The sequence below is a fragment of the Battus philenor genome, unplaced genomic scaffold, assembly GCF_028537555.1.
Source record: "Battus philenor isolate CCGP_79_NKW_IND1 unplaced genomic scaffold, ilBatPhil1.0.hap1 SCAF_22, whole genome shotgun sequence".
NCBI lineage: Eukaryota > Metazoa > Arthropoda > Insecta > Lepidoptera > Papilionidae > Battus > Battus philenor.
The window spans coordinates 1,652,070-1,677,298 of NW_027181685.1; the positions used below are offsets into that span (position 1 = coordinate 1,652,070).

Genomic DNA, 25,229 nt, shown 5'->3' on the forward strand with positions numbered 1-25,229 from the left:
AGGCATCTATGTCTATGGGTAAAAAAACAAATAAAAAGTTGTTTATTATAGTTAGATACCACCAACTATATGTCTAAAAATGTATATCTAGAATAGATTAAAAATGTGATATAGAATAAAAAAATTGTAATAGTTAAGGTATGAGGAGAAGAAAGAATGAACATGGAAGAGAGAGAAAGAAGAATTGTAGAAAGATATAAAATAAAGGAATGAAAGATCATAGGAGGAACGATAGAAGAGCGCTAAAATAAAAATGTCATATAAAAATTATTAAATAAAAATAAAGTCCTTGTCCTACAATAGATAGAGGAAAGGGGTTCTCATAGAAGAGGGAAATAATAAAAAAATTGAGCCTAATATTAAAAGCCTGTGACATACAATCTTAGGATCCGGGGCCAATTTTCAGAAGGAAGAAAAAATGTCATGAAAAAATTATTAAATAAAAATAAAGTCCTTGTCCCACAATAGATAGGAGTAAGAGAGGTCCCCATAGCGGTGGCCATAAAGAAACTACTTTTTGGGGGAGTGTTATGTCCACTAGTGGACGTCTTATGGGTAAAATTATGACGATGTTGAAATACTAAAATACAAGATTTGGTCCATTCGTCCAACTAAAACGAAGTAAATTGTTTCAACATATATAAGTGAAGAGTTAAAATGTACGGCACTAAACCTTGGTAGAGCATGAGTGGAAAATGTTCCAATTCAGACAATTACAGAAAAGCGCTCCACCGAGCTCGATCCGAAACAATACCGACGGAGGTGGGTCATACTTTTAAAAGCTCTTTGTTTCTATGTAACAAAAGTAAAACGTTTGAAATATAACATCGAAGTCGATTTCATAGGTCTCGAAATATAAAAAATATTTTCAAACTTAGATAAGTTATAGAAATCAAGAGAACATAAATGGTTATTGATATATATTAGAGTGATCGGAAAGTAATGTCGCTTTATAAATTCACACGAATACATTTTTAACATGTTTTTATTTCTAATCAACAATATATTCAACTTCGTTATCGTGGACTGTGTTTGGCACTAATCGGTGTAACATTACTCCTGAAGATGCCCCGTGGAGGGGTGAAACACGTGTTGAGTGATTTGACGGTGGCAGTTGTGTAGTTTGCATTGTTTGCCGCATGCGCATTTGTCAGCGGGCTGGCGGGCGGTGCACTTTGTTGCACGACTACCACTGCATGTGCGGAAGTGGCTAAATATTGGTCCTTTCCTTACTTCGTTATCAACTTTTTGCCGTTTCGTATACAAAATCAATGCCGGAGCGGTAAAAATCAATCAATTCTTTTGTAAAATATATCCAAAGAAACGACATTACTTTCCGGTCCCCCTGATGTATTGCACATTCCACATTTTTCATATATTGAACACTTCAGATGTATCCAAGATACATTAAAGGAAAAATAGTTAAAGTAACTTAGGTAGATTCCTCACTAGGTTGATCATAGCCACAGTAAAGATTGCAGGAAGTTACTAGATGCGGACAGCTCACGACATCGTGTCGATTTTTGAGCTTAGCTTAGCTTCGGTTGAAGTTGATGCTGTTAGCCCGAAGGCTTTTACAGCTTCATCTGAACTGAGTTCACGGAGCGTAAGGATCCGTGAACTTAAAAATAAAACAAAAGCTAAACAGATTCATTTCAGTAGCACAGTCGTTCGCACGTAGTAAACTGCTCTACCCGAGTAGAACTGTGTAGTGTTGATGTTGTGTATGCGACTTGGGACAGCAGCGTGGACCACAGGCGAGCCAAGGAGCGGGCGGCCGCCCCCTTAAAAAGGATTATAAGGTGTGATGAGTAGTGTTATGTTTATATATTAATTACGCCATGTCCTGTGCAGAGTGTCGCAGGTGCTCTGGTTGCTGGGATCTTTTGGGAAGATCAGCGCCTTGCAATGAAAAAGAGGAATACTTCGTTTAATCTTCAGTTAACATTAGTCTATAAACTTCTTGCACGTATTCGGACAATTAATTAAACGATTACTTCATAGTAATTTATCGTAATTATTACAAATGACCAGCTTTAATGATAATAGCAAGAATGTCGTTCGTACGCGTTCGCTTCTAACATAACAATGTGTAGCGATAGAAATGAACTGTTTAAATTTTTAATTTTGTATCATTTAAATTTGTATAAGACTTTAGACATTAAATTGTAATTATTATGAATTTTATTTCAATTGTACACTTTGGTTTTTTGATTTATCTCTCAATGTTTTTAAGAGAACGAATCAGAAATCAGAGAAAAAAAATGAAGAAAGTAAGTACCGATATTGCAATGTGGACTAACTAGTTGCCGCAGTAAGATGTATGGGCGTGGTTTTGAAACACTAAGATTGCACCACGCCCTCTCCTTCCCCCTCTTCCCCAAAAAAAAAACTAAGGGGGCCCCCAAAAAAGGTCACACACAAAGTGACAAGATACGCCCAGGCAAGAGGGCCCACCGAAAAGAAACTACCAGGAGGTAGAAGAAAAAAAGAAGAAGAAAGAAGACGACATCAACAACGAAGAACAGCAACGGAGACAACAGCAACACACTGAGTCTCACACAGAGCACCGACGCGCCGGGAGGCGAATATAGTATAGCAGTAGAAAATTTTGAATATTTAATGGAATCAGGCGTTACCTTGCCGAAGTCCATCCTAAGTAAGAAAAGGAGCAATATTTAGCCACTTCCGCACATGTAGTGGTAGTCGTGCAACAAAATGCATCGCCCGCCATCCCGCTGATAAATGCGCATGCGGCAAACAATGCGAATTACACAACTGCCACCGTTAAATCACTTAACACGTATTTCACCCTTCCAGGTGGCATCTTCAGGAGCACTACGGTGCACTTTGTTGTACGACTACCACTGCATGTGCGGAAGTGGCTAAATATTGGTCCTTTTCTTACTTAAGTGGACCTCCTGCTATTGAAATGATGATTAACTATGTAACTAAGCAAATGTATATAGGATGTTTATTTATACGTATAATAAAGGGTATATATCACATTTGTCAATAAAAATCTTTAAGGCTTTTACATCAATTTTCTAATTTCCCCGTAAAAACTGATTAATTTTGAATAGGTTAAATTTATTTATTTTTACTAGATGAATTCGACAAGCCAATTACTTCTGGCAGTATAAAGTCTGCTGGGATAATAAAAATATTTTAATTTTAACACGTAGTTATTCGTATTTCAAAAAAAAATATTATACTATGTTATCATTTCGTTGTTGATTATTTTTGAAACCATTAAACTATATATTGACCCCTACAAGGTTTTTATTTATACCACCCCAATCAAGCAGTTTATATTACAATCAAAATATATCCACATTCAGTTATTTTAGTCATTTATTTCGTGTATATTAACTCTTGAAATAAAGTCATTATTTTTATAACGTCACCACCTCTGGTGCTTTAAAGAATAAAACGAAGTGTTTTTGATTATTGTACAGAACACATCTTTTAAAATAATAGGTAAGTAACAGTACAAAGTTGTTTAATGGAATCAGGCGTTACCTCGCGGAAGTCCATCCTAAGTAAGAAAAGGACCAATATTTAGCCACTTCCGCACATGCAGTGGTAGTTGTGCAATGAAATGCACCGCCCGCCAGCCCGCTGTTAAATGCGTATGCGGCAAACAATGCGAATCACACAACCGCCACCGCTAAATCACTCAACACGTGTTTCACCTCTCCATGGGGCATCTTCAGGAGTTATGTTACACCGATTAGTGCCAAACACAGAGTCATCAATTCAAGTACAAAGTTACTTTCGTTGTCAATATACTTAAGAATTGGATCGGTTGTCTTAATTTTAAAACAGTTTTTAAATTTTATCCAAAATCAAACTATTCTCAGCTTTTGAAAATATCGTATAAAAATCGTTTATAACTTCAGAGATGAACTTAAACTAACGGTTAGTTTTAAGGTTGTATAAAATAGTTAAAATAATAAATCCTGCGACACACTTAAGCCATTATAGGCGAAAATAAACCGGTTGATTACGTAACTTGAAAGTTAATTGGTGGTTATTTTTCCGAACAAATTCAACGGACTGCCGATACGCCCGGTCGCGTTCGCGACGTTCCGATATTTTTTAAATTTGGAACATCGAAATCCGTAAGCATAGTGTATAATTTCGAATTATAAATTACAGTGTATATAATACATTTTTCAAAATGATCGGTGTATTCCTTTTGATAGTGTATTTAATTTGTTCAACGGATTCATATAACTATCAAGAACCGGAAGGATTATCTGATACGGATTTGGTGTTATCATTTTTGGTAAGTGATATAAGATTTTTTTTTTAAATTATCATCATCTTTTCAGGAGTAGGGCGATGGATGTGGATACCCAATAGGCCTAGTTGAAAGATCGTCTGTCTACCTTGTAGGCGGTAGTCCTACGCTTGCCAGTCCATGGTATCTACTTCAGAAACTTAAGGCTCCAGCGGTAGTATGTTCTGCGCTATGTGAACTGCTTACTTCGATTTCAACTAGCCAATTCAATTTTCTTCGTCTTTGAAAATCAGTCACGTCTATTTCTTAGTCTAAAAGTTTCTTTATGTCTGATAAAATCTACCTGTATGTTATATACTACTGTGATAAAAAAGTTTTGAAAATTATTTTTCAAAATTACAAATGAAAAATATAATTACGATTATAACTCATTAAATAAAATCAATTTTAAACGACTTTACTAGTGTTTTATCTTTTCTGTTCTACATTCCAATTTAAATGTAAGCAGTTACGAATGGATATATAAATGTACACGTGTTTTAAATAATGGCAAAAGGTTTTATTCACAGGTACACCGTCATGGCGATAGAACACCGGTACCTCAATATATGTACTTGAGCGACAACCCTGAAGTTTTAGATGAACTGGTAAAGCCTCTCGGATATGGTCAGCTCACAGAGGTAAGACCCATTATATATATATATATATATATATATATAAATAAATAAATATATATATATATATATTTACACATATATATATATATATATATATATATATATATATATGTGTGTGTGTGTGTGTGTGTGTGTCATCTGAATTGGTTACTCATATCGCTTCGCTGAATATAAGACGTGCTAACTCACTACCTATTTTTAAGAAAATATTTGAGAACTATTTACTAGACTATTCATTATAACATATATATTTATATCCTTTCATTCATTTTTTTTATTTATGTGTTTCTTTATTGTTTCTGAGGTAAGTGCGATTCAAGTCAGTTTGATGTTTTTATTTATCATTTTATTTATAATTTTTTATTAGAAATATATACGCTATAAATATATGTATGTATGTATATATATATATGTGTTTTGTACAAGTTAACTACCCGTTATGTATCCCTATACTGTTTCCATGTTATGGTTGTATGGAAGAAATTGCCTAGTGTGATAAGACCGCCCATTGTACTTTTTTATTTATTATTATGCAACTATGTATATATTTTGTAGCGTGTACAATAAAGAATATTAAAGAAATGTTTTTCAATGATTAGGTTCATACTATTTTAAATGTCAGGTTATGCCAGGGTTTCCAACCTTTTTTATGCCTTTGTCTCTCTAAAATTCTTATGCCCTCCTATGTATTATACACATTGATTTAAAAATTAAAAATTTAATTGTCCATATACGAAACTCAATTGATAGGTTATACGAAGAAATCATTACGAAATTGTTAACAAAATACAGTAAGTAAATTTTTAAATCGATATTTAAAAAACGAATCTCAATATACAAATATATGTAATACAGATTTTTCTATTAATATATTATTTTAATTTAGTGCGATCTATCCGCTTGATGCTTGCTGCGCAGAGATTTTATATTAGGTTCCTTTTTATCATTGAACTATTTATTGCACTAAATCAATTTTACCTCAAAATGAAGATGGACACGGTAGCAATAGTTTTCTTGCTCATATGATTGAATTTAGATATTTGATTTGTTTTCTCTTGCAAAGCCATGCCTTCAATCGAAATTATTCGTTATAGGTGTTATGTTTACCTACAGATTCTAAGACACAGTAAAACTAGTAAATGCTTTTGTAAACAACATGTATATAAGGTGTCTAGTTATATGTATAAAAATCTTTATAGGAGAAAATCTACAGCTATTTGCTCTCAATTAATGTATGGAATATCCTGTCCACTATCAATGATTTCATTAACAATAAATAAGGGGTTATACTTGCACACTATACATTTCTAATCATCCTGTATATTCTTCTATTCACGTGTACCAGATCCGCTATCAAGACGTGATATATTCACCTCATTAGCACATCAAACGTTCATAATGCACCTGAATCGCGTCGTGAGAGTTGTACACTCATTTGTTATGTACATGAATACGAACACGCTTATGCAGCTTGCATCAACTACCTTTGACTCGATGATCGGTTTAACTGACCTCGTACTAAACTATGATAAATCAAATTGATTTTCAATCCAACTGTAAGAATATCAGTGTGTGTATTCATTTAGGATCATTTAGGGTCTATATCTATCTCTAGGGATCTATGACAACCTGCACGGAGACTACGGAAGCGAAAAAAAATTTGGGGGTCCATGAAATGAAAATGGGGGTCCACGATAGTGGATCTCAACACATACACTGATAGTACCTATTTACTTACATCATACTATCTAATAATATTAAAACATTTACATTATTTATAAAAGTACCTATGAAGTTAAAAAATTATTATATATGTTTATAAAATTGTGTAAGTTGTAGGATGTTGGTATTCGTTTTGTGGTCGCAATACATTTTGAACTTGTAATAACCTGAGAGTCGCAGTCTCAGAGCTTCGCTACCTTGCACTGACTTGTTCAATTCGTCACTCTATAAATATGAACTAAAAATATTGACTTATTGCTTATGTTATTTTATTTATAGTTTATTTTATGTTTATTTAATGTTACGTATATTTTACATAACAGATACAAAATTTTATTTTGAGTAGTTTTCATTTAAATTCGATTAATAAATGTATAAATTAACATATGTTTTTACTTTAAGTTTTTAACACTAAACTTCACTACAGTTAAGAATTTACAGGAAATCAATATCAGGTAAGTAGGGGGTCTACACAATACAGAAAAACATGGCAAGGGGTCTACGACACGAAAAAGTTTGGGGAACTCTGATTTAAAGCGACTTGTTTACCCAATTTCAGAAAAAATGCAATTTAAAAACAAACAATGTTTTACGCCTTTCGTATCTTGTCTTGTCTCAGCGAGTTGGTTTCTGCAAGAAAGCGACAACGCGCTCATTTTGAGTCCTTGTTGGTGTTAGTCAAGCATTAGTAAGAAAAGGACCAATATTTAGCCACTTCCTTGCACTAGCAGTGGTAGTCGTGCAACGAAATGCACCGCCCGCCAGCCCGCCGATAAATGCGTATGCGGCAAACAATGCGAATCACACAACCGCCACCACCAAATCACTGATCACTCAACACGTGTTTCACCCCTCCACGGGGCATCTTCAGGAGTTATGTTACACCGATTAGTGCCAAACACAGAGTGTTGACAGACTGCATGTGCGGAAGTGGCTAAATTTTGGTCCTTTTCTTACTTAGGATGGACTTCCGCGAAGTAACGCCTGATTCCATTAAATATTTAGTCAAGCATTGTAACTATTCGAGAAATCCCGACAGACCCTTGATGTGGTCGGCGATATTGGAGAGTGCCTTCGGCGATCCGAGATGGTTTGACCTGTAGGGTGCTACATTTGTACACCGAAGTAGTACGTGAGCAACAGTCTCGTCCTCTGTTCTTTTTTTTATGGCCCCCATTATTAGGGGCCTGTCGTACCCCTAACTTTTTGGGTTTAGGGACTTTATTGTTCAATAATTTTATTTAGTCTTTTCTTTATTTATCACTCTCTTTAACGCGTCACAATATGTTTCATTCTTTTCTTTTGTCCTCCACAATATTTTTCGTTTTGCTCTTATATACCTTCTTTCTTTCCTCGCCTTTCTTCCATCATCTTCTTACTCTAAGGTGGCTAGGTACATTTAATTTATCTTTATTTTCACATTTATTTTACTTTCTCAATTCTTGATTACTCATTTCTTTTTCTATTTCTTATTATTAGTTAACAATTTATTTTGTGCAAAGTTTATTAAGTACCTTATTCTATACAATTTTATTTCTTTCAACCGTATCACTCGCCATCCTACGAGCGAAAGATAGGAATGATCAGCTACTAATCTGGCCTTACCCGTTGGTAGTGGGATGAGGAGCTGCGGTACGTAAACGACCATGTTGAAGCCCCTGTTGACTACCACCATATTACCCCTATTTTAGATATTGATATCAAATATACCATAACTGTCAAACAGGATTATTTATCGATTATAGGCAAGGCATTTGATCTCTGTTATGCCTGTTGTTTGTTGGTCTCTCGTTCCTCCTGATTTGCATGAGGTAGTAAAGTTACAGTTTCGGGTTAAAATATTTTTTAAGCTTTCTCCTTACTTTCTTTACAATTTCTCTTTCTGTTTCTTTGCATACTTCACATTTCATTTCATTCATTTCTTTCTAATCTTCTTTCATATCGACCTGTTTTCCTTCATCTACATTCTTGGTAACTTTTTGTTTTCAACAGCTTTCTTTATTTTTGTTTCTTTAGTGATAATTTTTTTTAATGTACCATTTATGTTGTAGTCGAACTTTACCCTACAGTTTCTTTTTACTGTTTAGTTTTATTTCTACTGATGATCCGCTGTAATAACAGTTTACAAAATCTGGGAAATGTAGGGCGACATTTATTTTCGCTCATGAGGGAGAAAACACGTTCTTCATCTACTCCTATTTTTACCCATTTCCACATCGATGATCAAGGTGGACTCCTTCACTTGCCTGATGTTCAGCGTTGACGAGATATACTGATTGATAATGGTACATGCTTCTTTTGTTTGTATAGTAGATGTAAAGTGTGGTTTTCATCCTTTTTTCTATCCATATGAATCTTGGTAGGTTGTTAATGAAAATATTAGACTAAAATTAATTGAACATATCAAATTATTCTCGAGTTTAAATCTGTAACATATTCAGTGAATCATTCTTAGTTATAAACAAGGTATATTTCATAGTCCTGCGTCTTGATATAAGGATTTATATGAAGTAATAAGATGAATGGAGTAATTTAAAAGTAGAGCATCTTCAGCCAATGAATGACGGACTCGTAGACGCTGTAAGTTATGCAATTTGTGACTGCCCGCTTTCTCCCCTTCTAGGGTTGTGCAACGTTGCAATAAAATATATCGGTATAGAAAGACTGGGGACTCCAGGGTAGAGTCCAAGAACCAAGTCGACTTTATGGACAGGTTATGTGAGGTTTTTCTCTTAAAATTGCTTCCAAATTTAACACGTTCACTGCGGGCCAAATTTTGAAGAACTTTCAGCTGGTGCGGCTGAGGTCGAATCAGCCTCAAGCTGAACTTCCTAGTAGTGCGGTTGAGGCCTTTTCTGCCTCATGTTTCAATCATTTTTTTTACAATATTGAGTCAATGCTTCGCAGACATAAAGAAAGCTATATGTGTCTTTGTTATATCTCATACGGTTGAGTGTAAACAGCCGCCGCACTAGAGAGAAAACACGAGTTTTACGCGCCGCACCAGTGCAAAGTCTACCATGAGGCTGAATCGGCTTCAAGCCGCAGTGAACGTGTAAACCCGCGATCGCCTTCCTTATGAGGGACGCGAGATTCCGCCACACTTTTTTCGCAATGTGTAAAACTTATAATAAAGCAAGAATTTTACAAGGTTACCTGTGCAACTTGTGGGTGAACATCTTACGCTCCGTTTTGGTGGTCTCTATTCCAGAACCTTCAGGCTTTAGCGGTCGTCGCAATGTGTCTTGTTACTACTACTTTACTAAGCTGTCCTATCGCACACAATTTTATTTTGATAAAGCTCCTAAATTTGAAAATCAATATTCTTTTTATTATTCAAATTTGGAAAACTTTTGCAAAAGAAACCTTTTTAATATTCGAACATCCGTTCGTTTTAGTCGGATATTTGACAGTTTGCGGTGTTTGTTATGTAGTAGCAACCCTGGGTAAGCGGAGAACTTGGTCGCTCCATATTGAACGAGACGTGACAGTTTTGTAGAGCGAAGTTTCTGAATCGGGTTGAATTTTAATGTACGCGCGGAGTAAAAAAAACATCTCTCGATTTGTAACGTTTGCGGCTGATAGTAGGTTTGTTGTCGTTTCCAGTTTAAACGCATTTGAAATTCATCTACAGATTTGTTTTATTACTGTCTGTTCCGTTTTTTTATACACTCATTCCTTCTGCTTTGTTTGGGGTATGAACGTTTCCCACGTTACGTGCCGCGTATATGATTATTCATTTTTTCTATTTTTATTGCTCTTTCTCTTTTCTTTACTCCCCGATTCTTTATCTCTTTTCTACACATCCTTCACAAAATCTTTCACTCTTCACGTTATTATCTTCTTTCAGCCAGCTTTCTTTTCTCGTCTACATTCGTAATTAAATTCGTCATGATAATTCCTATGTCCCTAAGATGGCGCAGAGGGCGTCCACAGTACGTCGCCATCCCGAGCGGTCTTGAGTCTCGCGCTATACTTCGCTCCACATCATTCCAATTGCCTTCACTTCTGCAGTGATCGTCCGCCGCCAGGTTTGCTTTGGGCGGCCACGTCTTCGCTTTCCTTGAGGATTCCATTATACAGTTTGCCTCGGTATGTGATCAGGGTCCTTTCGGAGCGTGTGGCTTATCCAGTTCCACTTGCGGCGTATGATCTGCTGGTCGATCGGCATCTCACCGTAGCGTTTCCAGTTACGTTGGAGACTTTCTCAGGCCAGTATACAGCGAGAATACGTCGAAGACAGTTGTTAACGAAGACTTGGAGCCGACGCGAGATATGTTTGGTAACCTTCCACCTCTCGCATCCATATTCTTATTTCGTAGCATATACTTACTCGTATTTATCTTCTTTATTTACAACATTCGTTTACAATTTAGTTATAAACACAGCAGAGGACTTATTGGAATAATGTGCAAGCTAAGCATGTGATAATATTTATTTCTTAGACTTCTCTTTGACATGTAAGTTGTCTGCAAGACTTGAAAATATCCGATGTCCTATCTAAGTGAACAATGTGAAGGACATCGGATGGTAATAGAGGCAGTTCTAAGTAAGGCTCCGGGAGAATCGAGGCTCACCGGTGTACTAGCTTAGAAATACAGACTTCCCAAATCGACTCTTATTAAGTTAAACAATAGATAGAGATTAAAAAAAATTAGGTCAAAATTTCTTGTTTGACGACTAAAGTCGACACGGCTGTGCGCGTTCATATTACAGCTGTCGAGTATAGTCGGCGCTCGGCTATGTGTATGGTATTGTATTCGACGACAACGATATGGCCATACCGAAGTTGATAAGGATTTACGTATCAATTAAATCATCAATCAATGAACTTTTGTTGTAACAATTTTGGATGAAGGTGTGTTATTTTTAATGTCACCTTTTCTGGGGCCTCTCGTTCAGATCCTCATGAGTGGAGAGGGTCTTTTTAGCATAATAATTTTTTACATTCTTTCCTCTGATCGCCTTCACAATATCTTTCATTGCTTTCCATACCTTCCTTTCTCCATACATCGTCTCACTTCCTTTACCTTTCTTCCAGGTTTCTACAAAACATTTAATATTTTTATTTCTTCATTCTTTATTCAGTTTTTATAAATTTGGTTAACCATTTAATTATTTATCGCATTTAATTTATATTTTTATCAAAATTAATTAGCATTTTTAACACTCTTGTTTACTATTTTAATTTTTTTATTATCTATTTTTCTTCACTGTCTTTCTTATTACCTATTTTTGTATATATTTTTTATTTTGTATAAAATAAAAATATTTTTTAATAAGCTGCCTTTTTGCCGATTGAGTCATGAAGATGCTATGGCAGTGGATATAATAAAAATGAAATTCGAATAATAACTTAATTCATGTTATAATGTGAGAAAATAAATGTTCATTTATTTAATCATTCAAATTTAAGCTTAACTTCATTTACTGCGTTGACTATTTTTTTCTTTTCTGGTATTATTGTATTGTAATTAATTATTTAAATGCAATTAAAAAAAATTAATGACGCCAAAGAAGTATAACTTCTCACGTACATATGTAAATGCAGATATTTTTTTTTTCGTAGAACGGAATGCGTACAGCTTACGAATTGGGTAAATTTATACGTAGAAGATATGGCGAACACCTTTCCATGCGGTACAACCGGTCTGAGATCTATATACGGTCAACAGACTCCACTCGCGCTAAGATGACAGCTCTGGTGGCTATGTCAGCCACTTACCCACCCATTGGTCGCAGCTGGCGAGAAGGCATCAGATGGGTTCCAGTACCTTACACCACTTTACCTCTGAAAATTGATTTCGTAAGTATATATTTCTTCCATTCAGATGCGTCTGAAACAATACCAGGATTTTTAATTATCATCATTATCTTTGAAGCCGCAAGACGTCCATTGTTCGACATTAATCTTGCCTATAGTAGTGGAGGGAGGGGGGGCATGCAACCATCAGATATAGCTTTCCTATGGTACAATATGTACTATGTAACATTTAACTGTGATGACATACGGATCCAAGACATGGTCGCTTACGACAGGCTTCATATAAAGTCTCAAGGTCATCTAGAGGACAGTGAAGAGGGCTATGCTCGGAGTTCCGCGAGATTAAATCTAAAATCAGGAGATCCGCTGGACAACCAATTGCTTGTCTGAAATGGCAGATGACGGGGTGCACAGCTCGTGCAAGTGGTAGCCGTTGGAATCGAAAGGTTGTCGAGTGACGACCATGATCCAGTAGACGTGGTATGTTCAAACATAATCAAGGTCGCGGAAGACCGATCATCGCGGCGATCTTAGGAAGAGAAAAAGAAAGAGTAAGACAGAAGAAGAAGATGGCCATCTAACTTAACATTTTGTTAAAGCCTTCGTAAGACGGTGGATGTAGACAAATGATGTACATCTACACAAACGTGATGCTTTTGTACTGTGAACTCAAATACTCGGATGCTCTTGGACAAAAAACATGTCCTTGAAAAACAAAACCCTATGTATAATTTGGGTTGTGCAAGAATTTCTCTGACTCTTATATTAATAATATATATAAAAGTTATCACAAAAAAATTCGACTGATTTCGTTATGGCATCCTTTTACATGGAAAACTCGTAGGTTTAAGTTGAAAGGTTTTATAACAGGAAATGCTGCTGGAGTTCTGGAGCCTTACCCATAGATTTCCAATTAGGTGTCATAATTGAATTTTGTTTAGTGAAATTCTTTTGTCCACCTCTTGGTTTGATGTCCCGCGCTGCGTTTGGATCTCTATGGGTTCCACTACGAAACCTTTAAGCCTTTTCCTCTGTTCATCAATTTAGAAATCCAATAAATATATTTAATTTAATATAACTAATATGAAGTATGTAACAGAAAATAAAAAATTAAATTGTAACTCAAGGAAATTTCTCAAAGACATTTTATGGATAAGAAAAGGACCAATATTTAGCCACTTCCGCACATGCAGTCGTGTGACACAGAGTGTGTTTGGCACTAATCGGTGTTACATAACTCCTGAAGATGCCCCGTGGAGGGGTGAAACACGTGTTAAGTTATTTAACGGTGGTAGTTGTGTAATTCGCATTGTTTGCCGCATGCGCATTTATCAGCGGGCTGGCGGGCGGTGCACTTTGTTGCACGACTGCGACTGCATGTGCGAAAGTGTCTCAATATCGGTCCTTTTCTTACTTAGGATGAACTTCCGCAAAATAACGCCTGATTCCATTAAACATTTTATGGAAATAGAAGGAGCATGAGTCACTGATAAAATTTGTTATTTTTAGATTATGGGAATGAACTGCCCGACGTTCTCCAGCCATTTTGAAGAAGTTTCAAACTCATTAAATCCGGAAATGGACATATATAGCGGCGTTGTAGAGCGACTGTCCTCAATTCTTAAACGAGATCTGACAAGAACACCCGTAAAGATATACTTCGCTTATGATGTATTTGTTAGTCAGGTAAGTTTTTAACTGGTTTACAAATTGTCCCATAAATCAACGTTAAACTAAAATCAGGTGACAGACCCAAGGCAAACACCAAAAAAAATCTTATAATACTATATAAAAATATTAAATTTGACTTACGAACATAAGTCACAAGTTTGATTACCGGAATACAATATTACTTTGCTTAAAATGATTGGTAGTGTATGCCTATAGGCGTTAATAATATTAAGAACAATAATTTACACTGAACCGATACCTTGCTACTCTACCAAATATGAATGATAAGTTCAATAATGACACTTTTCAGGAGACACGAAAAACTTAAAATTGGTTGAAAATATTTATAAGAACACAAATATCTTTTCTTAGCATGCCGAATAGAAGTTAAGTTATTACATATATCGTACAGCCTTTTTATTCTTAATTGTACTTTACCTTGTTTATTTATAAAAAAAAAGGTTAGCTTTACCTATCTCCGCCATTTTAAGGTAGAAAATTATGGAAAAAATTTACAGGGTGTATTGAAACTCGTAGGTTGCAAATATTTAGAAAGCCGAAATGAATTTTGTATCATAACAGAATATAATGTATATGTTTTGCTTCTGATGCAGAATATGTTAATTCTACCGAAGAGTCCTATTGCTTTGAATTCTCCTAACATAGCAGTTAAGAGCGTAATTCAAGTCGCCGATTTCTTTTTATAACTTACTTATAAAACAAAACTATTTATCTCTCAGTATTAGATGTTATCTCTAATTTTAGGAACTACATACAGCGCCATCTATGAAGTACATTTGGTACTATTTGCTCATATTGAAATTAAGGAAATATTATTACTATGACGCTACCTACTTATTAGCATATTATCGAATCGTTTTATATTATTTTATAAATAGGAGAAAATTTTTAATAGTGTCACAAAACACGAGTTACAGAACCCATAAACAATAAACACGGATCCCTAGGATCAGGTAGTACCGTAAACACGCGTGACCTTGAAGTTATGTATAGATTTTTGTGTACGGTTCTCGGAAAATCTAACCGAGTACTATCTCGAAGTTACTAGAGCCTTCTCCGTAGTATAAATAGGTGTACTTCCCATGTCGACAGTTCAATGCTGTTTTTTGAGTTATAAGATTAAGATCTACCATCAGTGATACAAAGTGACTATTTGGTAAGTTATTTGAACAGGGATTTCTTGAGCGATATAGAAGCGTAGTTTGGACTAAGCGAAAGTATATTTTGTGCTATAGTACGGTGACCATATGATTTGTGAGTAAAGGACTCCTTGTGAACCAGTGGTGTTTCAGTCCGAGTCAGAACCCACAATACGTAACAATAGAATTAATTTATACTTGAACTCTTTTTGTATTTCTCTGTGAACAAAATGTAAGGTGAAATTGTCATGTCAGCTCCCGGGCATTAGGAAGGTAAGTAATTTTTTTTTCCTTGGTCAGTATGACTGTCTATAATATCATAGATATTCATAATTATCCTTAGAAATATCTGATTTATAATGGTCTTATTCTAAGTCCTCGTGTAGGTGTCCTTGTAACTTGACAAAGTATTAAGTACTTCGTGTAAAGTGGACTGGTTAGGTAAAAATATCATTTTTACTTTTCATCTCTGTCGTCTGGCTGTTTATAGGATTATCCCTCTTCACGTTTGTAGTACTGCTGAAAAGGTGAAATAATTATTCGATTGTTTATTTCTTTGACATTTACATATTACATGCAAAATTCAAACTTATTTTTCTATGTTAAGGCGACGTCAATTCATATACTTATTAATAAACTATATACTACTGTGATCAAAAAGTAAATTTAAATTGTCATCTAAATCAGGGGTGAGCAACCTTTTTTGGTCGGAGGGCCGCAGTTTCAAAATCAGTGGGCCATGAAAAAAAAAAGTATATATTCAAGGTTTAAACCATGATCTAAACATAATTTATGTTCGTAATCAACCGATTTACAACTAATTAGACACTTATATTATCTTTAAAGCCTTGATTCTAGATTTTTTTTTAAAAATACAAAAATAAATCCAATTTACTTGTCTCGAGGGCCACATGCGGCGTGCAGGCCGCGGGTTGATCATACCTCATGTAAATCTTTTTTTCCTAGGTTGGAAAGATTTTCTATAACATTTGCCAAGCGTCTGTTCATCAAAAGTTAATTTATCTCCAACTTACACGTGTTTTCATCAAAAATTTCTATTTTTTAAACTCTTTATATCTCAATTGGTGCCAAAAGTCCAATGAAGTGCCAAAAAAAAAGTTTCATAAACTCTACTCATATCGTTCCACAACCACTGTATTCACCTGATTTGGATCCGTAACATTTCTGGCAACTCAGCAAACTAATAAAAACCAATAAGGGTATGCCGTTTTAACACCATTGAGATAAAAACCGATTCCAAGAAGATCTTAAAGGCTATTCCGGAAAAAGATTATTCCGAATGTCTCCATAAACGTTCGCAAAAGTATGTTTTATCTGTCTGGAATTACTTTGTAAAAGATGAAATTGATTTGGAAGATAAACAAATTCATTTTAATATTTGATCATAGTATTGTATAAATGAATTTCTTGTAGAAGTATTTTTAAAAAATCTATTGCAGTTTGCATTTGCAAACGCAAGCCAGTTGTAGTGCTTATAAATAATCCTTAAGGTTTTCCACGAAAATGTGAAAAGCAGAAAAGAGATGAATAATGTAAAAATAGAGATAGGTTTACATATATACTTAATAATAGAAAATTCTAGACTAGAATATACTTAGACGATAATGTAAAGGAAATAGAGTAAAGCCAAGAATATATCAGATCAGTATTGTAAACAAAAATATCAAAAAAAATATTGATCCTATGTTATAAAAAATCTCTGCTATGTAACGGTAGAGGTGTGAACGCGAAAAAAAATTGTCAGTAAATAACTTAACACGTTCACTGCGGCTTGAGGTCGATTCAGCCTCATGGTAGACTTTGCACTGGTGCGGCGCGTAAAACTCGTGTTTTCTCTCTAGTGCGGCGGCTGTTTACACTCAACCGTATGAGATATGACAAAGACAAATATTTTTCTTTCTTTATGTCTGCGATTGTCAGACATTGACTCAATATTGTAAAAAAAATGATTGAAACATGAGGCAGAAAAGGTCTCAACCGCACTACTAGGAAGTTCAGCTTGAGGCTGATTCGACCTCAGCCGCACCTGCTGAAAGTTCTTCAAAATTGGGCCCGCAGTGAACGTGTTAAAAAAGCAATCATTAAGTGTTTATGGCGTCAATATTGAGAACTCGTGTATTTCATGCCAATTACACGTCGCATTTTCTCCTTGCAAACTATCAACATTATTTATTTACGCTTCAGATATAAAAAAAATTTATGAGGCCTCCGCTATTGGGACCTCTCCTTCCACCCCTATTATGTTGGGAACAGGGTTTTTTATTTCTCAACAATTTTTTCACATGAATTTTTTATTTTGGTCCTCGTCTTCCATAGTTCACAATATCTTTTTTTCTTCCTTCTATCATTCCATAATTTCATCTTCCTTTCTCAATCATTCCATTCCTTTCATCCACCCTCAAACACTTCAGTTGTATTTTCTATTGCATTATCACAGCTTTATTTAGTTTATTTGTTTTTCTCATGTACATCAATTTTACATTTTTTATTTTAATTTCAATAAATCTATCTTAATAAGATTAAATATATAATAAGACTTACAATATTTTATGTGTAACTATGTTTTATTCCAATTAATTACATATTGTGCAACTTTCCTGAAGAATTTGAGGACGGACTCTCTTGCATCCTTTTCCATTATAATGGAGGCGAGTGTGGCCTCCTCAATCTTTTTTCTTATCAGACATTCGGTCTCGTACCGGAGCCCTCCAAATGCGAGACATTCTGCTACCAGGTGGATCACGGTCTGGTCCACGCCCGGTTCACAGAAGCACGAGGGGTCCTCCCTGAGCTTTTTTTTTATGACCTCCGCTATTGGGAGCCTCTCGTACCCCTATCTTGTGGTGGGACAGGGTCTTCAGATATAATTATGTTGTTTATGAAAAATTATATTCAAATAAACTTTAAAAAAAAGACACTTTTTTATTAAGGTTCGTATTTATTATTCATAGTTGAGACCGTGTCGTTTTGTATCGGGTCAGCTTATAGACAATAAAATTTCAGACAGCCAATAGATGCTCACTACAAGTCATAAAACTTCCCCCCAAGATTGCAATTATGGCCGATCTAGCGCTACCAACATCTGGCGACTTTCCTAGGCATTGACCGACTCGTCGTCGCCATCCTAGAATCTTTCAGTTCCAACAATCGTCGATGTATTGTCCTACTGAAACTACACTAGAAATTCTTTAAGCTACGTCGGTGACTTTGATTTTTCTTCGGATCTCTCCACATTTATAAATTATAACAAATAAATACATTTAAAAAACTTTTAAGTTACACGGTTTTTTGATACCCATATTGTGGTGGTTGTGGAAAAATATGTACCTAGTCCGCCATATTGGAACGGCGTCCATCTTGAATTTTAAATTTTGACATAATCATAGTGTTTTACTAGTGTAGCCCTTTCATTTGATACTTATATTGAGGGGGTTAAGGAAAATATGTAATCCGCCATTTTGTATCGGCGGCCATCTTAGATTTATAATGTTATTGATTTTATTATATTGTATTGTCATCTAAATTAAATGTGTGTACCAAATTTCAGATCAATCTGAACACGGGAAGGTGCTTAAAATTCAATTTCTAATTTTGACCAAAATAAATAGACATATAAATTCCGTACGGGTCGAACTAAATAAAACCGTTAAATAAATAAAAGTTTACATTAATTTTCAGACCAGTATGGGTCTTCCGGTGCAGGAATCGATTCAAAAAATGATGCCCGAGATTAAGGAAGCAGCTGATAAAGCATTTAATTTATTATTTGGAAATGAAACTGTGATACCTATGCAAGCTGGTAAGTATGTCGATCAGCCTACCGTGTGTTCCGCAGTGTCAAGGTGGACGCGGTCTTGATCCAGTTCTTCAGGAGGCACGAGGGATTCTCTGAGTACTCTCACCGGTTTAAGCTCAAGGAGGATTCCTCGTGCTTCTGTGAACCGGGCGTGGTCCAGACCGAGGGCCATGGTAGCCCACTGTCCCGCATTCGGAGGACTCCGAGTCGAGTCCAAATGCCGGTTAGGTGCGAAGATCTGCGAGGATACTGTAGTCTCTACCAAATGACGAAGAGAAGAGACCAATATTCCTACAATTTTGCATGGAAATCGCGGCAAAAGTATATATAGAAGCAAACGTTAAGATGTAAAAATAAATGTAAATATTGAAATAGCAAATAAGCTAAATTAAAATTAATGTAAATAGAACAAAATGTGTAAAAAAAATTATAAAAGATAAACAAATGTAAAATTGAGGAACGAGGTAATGAATGAAAGGATCGAATAAAAGGGAAAGGTAGAGGAAATGCAGAAAGAAAGCAAAAGTACGAAAGAACATAAGATGAATGAAAGAAAAGCGCGAAAGTAAAAGTATAATATGACAAACTTATTAAAGGAAAATAACAGTCCTTACCCAAAAATAAGACAGGGGTACAAGAGGCCTGCAATAAGGGTCCATTAAATATCTATGTCGATAAAGATTTTTGTGTAGATATTCCGTGATATAAAAAAGAAGTCACACGTCGAATCAAAATCAGTTAAGAAGCGTAAACAAGTAACCATCTCCAATGTCTGATTTTTAATTATATGTCGACATATATCTCTACCCTAAAACGAAAGCGATTTTGTACTACCTTATTTACAGTTTTTATTTTCTTTCTTAATTTCCTACTTACTATATCAAATTACTTAACTCTATCTCTTATCATTGTTTTATGTGGATCCTAATTTTATTTGTCATGATTACACACACGCCATCTATTGGTCTAATATATAGCATTTAGATCTATGGTGTAGTTTGTGTTTTTTGTTCCACGTATCTGTATGTAATTAATTTAATTCTAATTGATTCAAGTCCTATTTTATATAAAGTTAACGTAAACTTTATACCGTTTTTAACTTTTCTATTAATACTATATTAACTTAATCAGCGGCATCTGATGATCTAGCTGTTCCGGTAAGAAAACTAGTGTTACCGTTCCTTGCCAGTATATCCTTTATTACCTGCTCTTCTAATATCTGTTTTAAATGGCCCCCGTTTAAAAGGAACCTGCTGTTCCCTCTGTTTTGTGTCGGGCAGGATGTTATAATTTCAAGTTTAATATTTTTTTCAGTACTTATGTTTTTAATTTTTACAATTTCTTACATTCACCACATTCTGATCTACTATCGCACATCATCTTATTTTCCTTATCTACATTCCATGCTAAATTTGATTTTTGTTACACCATCTTTTATTTTGTTTTCTTTATTAACAATTTACTTTAAATAAGATTAAAAAGGCCACACTCGCCTCCATTATAATGGAAAAGGATGCAAGAGTCCTCAAATTCGTTAGGAAAGTTGCACAATACGTAATTAATAGGAATAAAACATAAAATATTGTAAGTCTTTTTATATATTTAATCTTATTAAGATAGATTTATTGAAATTAAAATAAAAAATGTAAAAATCTGTGAAACAAATTCATGTACATGAGAAAAATAAATAAACTGAATAAAGCTGTGATGCTGCAATAAAAAATACAACTGAAGTATTTGAGGATGGATGAATGGAATGGAATGATTGAGAAAGGAAGATGGAATTATAGAAGGAAGAAAAAAGGATATTGTGAACTATGGAAGACGAGGACGAAAATAAAAAATTCATGTGAAAAAATTGTTAAGAAATAAAAAACCCTGCTCCCAACAATATAGGGGTGGAAGGAGAGGTTCCAGTAGGAGGCCTCATAAAAAATACTTTACAATTTCTATATGTTTTTTTTTAAGTTACTAATAAGCACAATTTTAAAATAAAATAAGATAAGTAAAATATTTTGAATTCCAGGTCTACTTTTGAAGGAGTTCTTCGATGTATCCTCATCAGCGATAGCGGGTAAACCGACCCAGAAAGTGAGAATCTACTCAGCCCACGATACAAATGTATACGCATTCGAAGCTATCTCCAGGGTGGTTCCCAGACAAGGAGCTCCTTCTTACGCAGCGGTGTTCGCATTAGAGCTTCGAAGAGTAAGAGAAACAGGAAGATATGTTGTCGTTGTAAGTATTTTTTTTTCGTCTAAATCAACTGAAGGTTATCAAGTAAAAAGGCCGAGAATTTTCTACGCATCTTTTTCATTTGAGATAAGATTTATGACGTTATACCATTCGGAACAAAGCACTCGGTCATAAAACACTTAAAAGTGTTCTGTTTTACTTTTTTAATATCGAATGTATTATTAGTCGTATGAAGTAGCTGTGGGCTGGTCACATCGCCCATGCAACCAACGGCTGATCGCTGATTCCCGTCAGTCCAAGATCGGTCATCTAGGTGAACTTTGAGAAAGGCCGATGCCTTGAAGTAGACGTTTGTATGTTGATACGATGATATTGGTTTAATTTAACTAAAGGTCATTGGAAGCAAACTGAGTAGAAGTGGAACAGTTTCATGGTATCTTTTTCTTTCGATGGAAATTTATGACAATTAGCCGTGTGGAACAACACAATGCATATGATAAAAAAAATTAACAATGTTCATTTTCATTTTTAGTATTTTATTAATCTTTATATTAATCTTTTTTATTACTTTTGTTTAACTAAAGATTACATGAAAGCAATCGAAGGAGAAGTTGAGAGAATTCTAGGTATTTTTCCAATACTTTGGTAACAGATTTATGACGTTGTTCCGCCCGGAACATTTTACTCAAAAATAAAATAGTAACAATATTAACTTTAATTATTACTCTTTTTAATACCCTGAACGTTATTACATTAGTTTAACTAAAGGTTATAACAGGTAACCCGGGTACAAGTCGAGAAGTTTCTAGGCATCTTACCAGTACCTTGCGATGAGATTTATAACGTTGTTCCAACAATATACTTGTCGCGTGCGCGTTAGAAATGTTATAAATGTGAACTTAATGCCTTCAAGCATTCTCTACTAGTCAACTTAGTGATGCAGACCATTAATAGGTGACCAAAAGTTATAAAAAGTTATTAGGATATACAAATATATAGTATTTATATAAATACTATACTTATCTTAATTACATAATTATATATTGAGATGTATTTACATACATATATATACATTATTAGGTAGTTATTGTGAATCTCCAATTTGTGGGCCTCTACATTTCTCGAAAATCTCAAAGTTTTTGTTCCATAAAGTCCAAGATAATCAGAGAAAATTTCTATTGAGCATACATCTCACGTACACAGAACATTTTAGAAGCGAGTACACGATGTGTACACGGATCTCCAGAGACCAAATGTATTGTTACTGTGTACACGAAACTATAATGATACGAAATTGCAATTTAAAACGGGCATTTGAATGCAGCTGGTTAACTTTATCAAATGTTATATATTGACTTTTTTATTTCGCAATTTTATAGAAAGAAAAACTGTAAGGGAATACGTTTTTATTTAAAAAAGATTTAAAAATATCAAGAAAAAAAATTTCAAAAATTCGAATATCGATCACCCTGTATGTAAATATGGTGACACTTTAATAATAAAAACGGCGGATTGTTTCAAATCAAAAATTTCATCTTATTTCTTTCTGTTAATAGTATTGATATACAGTATGATTTATAAATGAAATCGAATAAAGAGAGGAGATTCCTTTACAAAACATACGACCTTTAAATCATATATGATATATACTACATAATATGTACTGTATGTTATATATACTATATATATAACTTGAATGTCAAACACACCACAAACATACTCCACATATACTAAACAAACTTCTTCTTAATATTTTTCTTGTTTACTTTCATAATTTTTAATTTCAATTGATTATTAATATATAAATTATTATAAATGACGCCGCTTATTTATTAATATTTATATTTTATTATATATAAAGATCAGGCGTAAAAAAAACTTGAATTAAATAGATAAATATAAAGATAAATAAATCCTCAAAAAATTAGTAAAATAGTAATGTATTAATTTTTAATATTAACAATAATCATTACATATTTTAACGTAAATATAAATATTTCATATGATTTATAAATGAAATGACAGTGACTGACACTCACATACGCACGTCTCTTAATCTACGGAAAGGGCCATTCTCTATGAAAAGTTATCTTCGATTGGTCATTGTGAACACGGCTTTCTTATTCAACATAATCAAATTGATCGTAACTGGATAACAACAATGACTCATTTAAGGTAACAAAACAACAAAAGGTACGAGTAATCTGAGTCGTAGTTTCAGCACATACATGTCTACTGCAAGGCTTTGATACCTTTGGATGGATATATCAAAATCGCCACTCTTGGCAGGGGGATTGTCGATCGCTGTGTGGTGTTATGGTACTCTAGAAGTTGTGAGCAGTGGCAATCTCAAATAATTATTTTATTCACACAATTATATATAAGACTAAGTAAGAAAAGGACCAATATTTAGCCACTTCCGCACATGCAGTAGTAGTCGTGCAACAAAGTACACCGCCCGCCAGCCCGCTGATAAATGCGTATGCGGCAAACAATGCGAATCACCCAACTGCCACCGCTAAATCACTCAACACGTGTTTCACCCCTCCACGGGGAATCTTCAGGAGTTACGTTACACCGATTAGTGCCAAACACAGAGTGCTGAGAGAGCAGAGCGGAAGTGGCAAAATTTTGGTCCTTTTCTTACTTAGGATTGACTTCTGCAAGGTAACGCCTGATTCCATTAAATATGTAAGACTATTCCGGGAATCGAATTCACGATCTACGATCACAAGTCTCACTCATCTACGACTGGTCATTGTTCAGTTCACTATGTCTGTATTCCCCGGTTTTTTTATTATAAGAAATTTTTTTTAATAAAAAAATATTTTTCCTTCCAGCCAATATACGTTAAGTCTCCAGGTGAACCGGTGCAATATCTGCAGGTCAAAGGCTGTGGGGGGCAGTTGTGTGATCTACAAGAGTTCTATGACATCACATCACCGTACCTTCTGGACGTAGAGGAATGGAAGAGAAGATGCAACTATCAGGAGAATTTAAAATTCGATCCAAATGGTTTTGAATAATAGAAGATGTCATTGCCATGCTAAACCCCTTAAAAATACTGCAGAAGATTCCTACTAATTTGAATTTAATAGTTATTGTATTACACCCACGTGAGGAGATTATAGAAATAGTGAAGATTTACATATTGTCCCATAAATCAACGTCAAGGTGTTGTCGGGTGACGCGGAATTTTTTAGGTTATACTATAAATATAATTTAAAAAATGATATTAATATTAAAAATAATTAGTATTTAAAAATATATATGAATTTTATATGCATCCTGTGATGTTATTTCTATTATTATTAAATTTAGCCCATATTTATACCGATTTTTTTTTATTATTTCGTTATTTTTTATCTGTACCGAAGAAAAATTTCAACCAATCAAAACCTATACCTATGAACAACTCACTCCCACCAAATAAAATGGTAAGTCCAAATATGTAACTTGTCAGTAAAAACAAAAAACTAATATTGGTTGTATCTCTAAAATTGATACTCTTAAAATTATAATCTTTGTATAGTTTGAAAGTCTATTTTATCTTTCCCTCGCATGCGGAATAGGAGTAAAGTTTTTACTGGTAAAGTATAATCTTATTATGCTTGTTTATATTGTTCCAATGCACAAGTTACAGTACCCTCTAAACATTAAACACGGATCCCTAGGTTCAAGATGTGCCGTAAACATGCGTGACCTTGTAGTTATTTAAAAAAAATTGTGACGGTTCTCGGAAAATCTACCGAGTACTATCTCGAACATACTAGAATCTTCACCGTTGCATAAATCGTTGTACTCCCCTCGTCATAGTTCAGTGATGTTTTTTTAAGTTATAAGATTAAGATGTCTGATAAGACGACTGCGTGATAGTCACATTGACTATTTGGTAAGTTATTTGGACAGTGATTTCTTGAACGATTTGAAAGCGAAGTTTAGACTAAGCGAAAGTATACATTCAGTTAAAGTAGAG

General features: G+C 34.5%; 1 protein-coding gene across 1 annotated transcript; it reads left to right on the top strand.

Annotated features, from left to right (window-relative positions):
• Positions 1-4,067: 4,067 nt before the first annotated feature.
• On the top strand, positions 4,068-24,480 carry LOC137923784 (prostatic acid phosphatase-like). The gene is made up of 7 exons (XM_068767057.1): positions 4,068-4,291; positions 4,816-4,926; positions 12,215-12,451; positions 13,919-14,095; positions 18,940-19,060; positions 21,084-21,295; positions 24,094-24,480. The coding sequence occupies exons 1-7, from the start codon at positions 4,184-4,186 to the stop codon at positions 24,277-24,279; spliced, it is 1,152 nt and encodes a 383-aa protein (XP_068623158.1). The 5' UTR covers positions 4,068-4,183; the 3' UTR covers positions 24,280-24,480.
• Positions 24,481-25,229: the final 749 nt, after the last annotated feature.

Coding starts and splice junctions, on each gene's coding strand:
- LOC137923784 (XM_068767057.1), top strand. CDS start 4,184: ATGATCGGTGTATTCCTTTTGATAGTGTATTTAATTTGTTCAACGGAT. Junction 12,452..13,918: donor TACCTCTGAAAATTGATTTC/GTAAGTATATAT, acceptor TGTTATTTTTAG/ATTATGGGAATGAACTGCCC. Junction 21,296..24,093: donor CAGGAAGATATGTTGTCGTT/GTAAGTATTTTT, acceptor TTTTCCTTCCAG/CCAATATACGTTAAGTCTCC.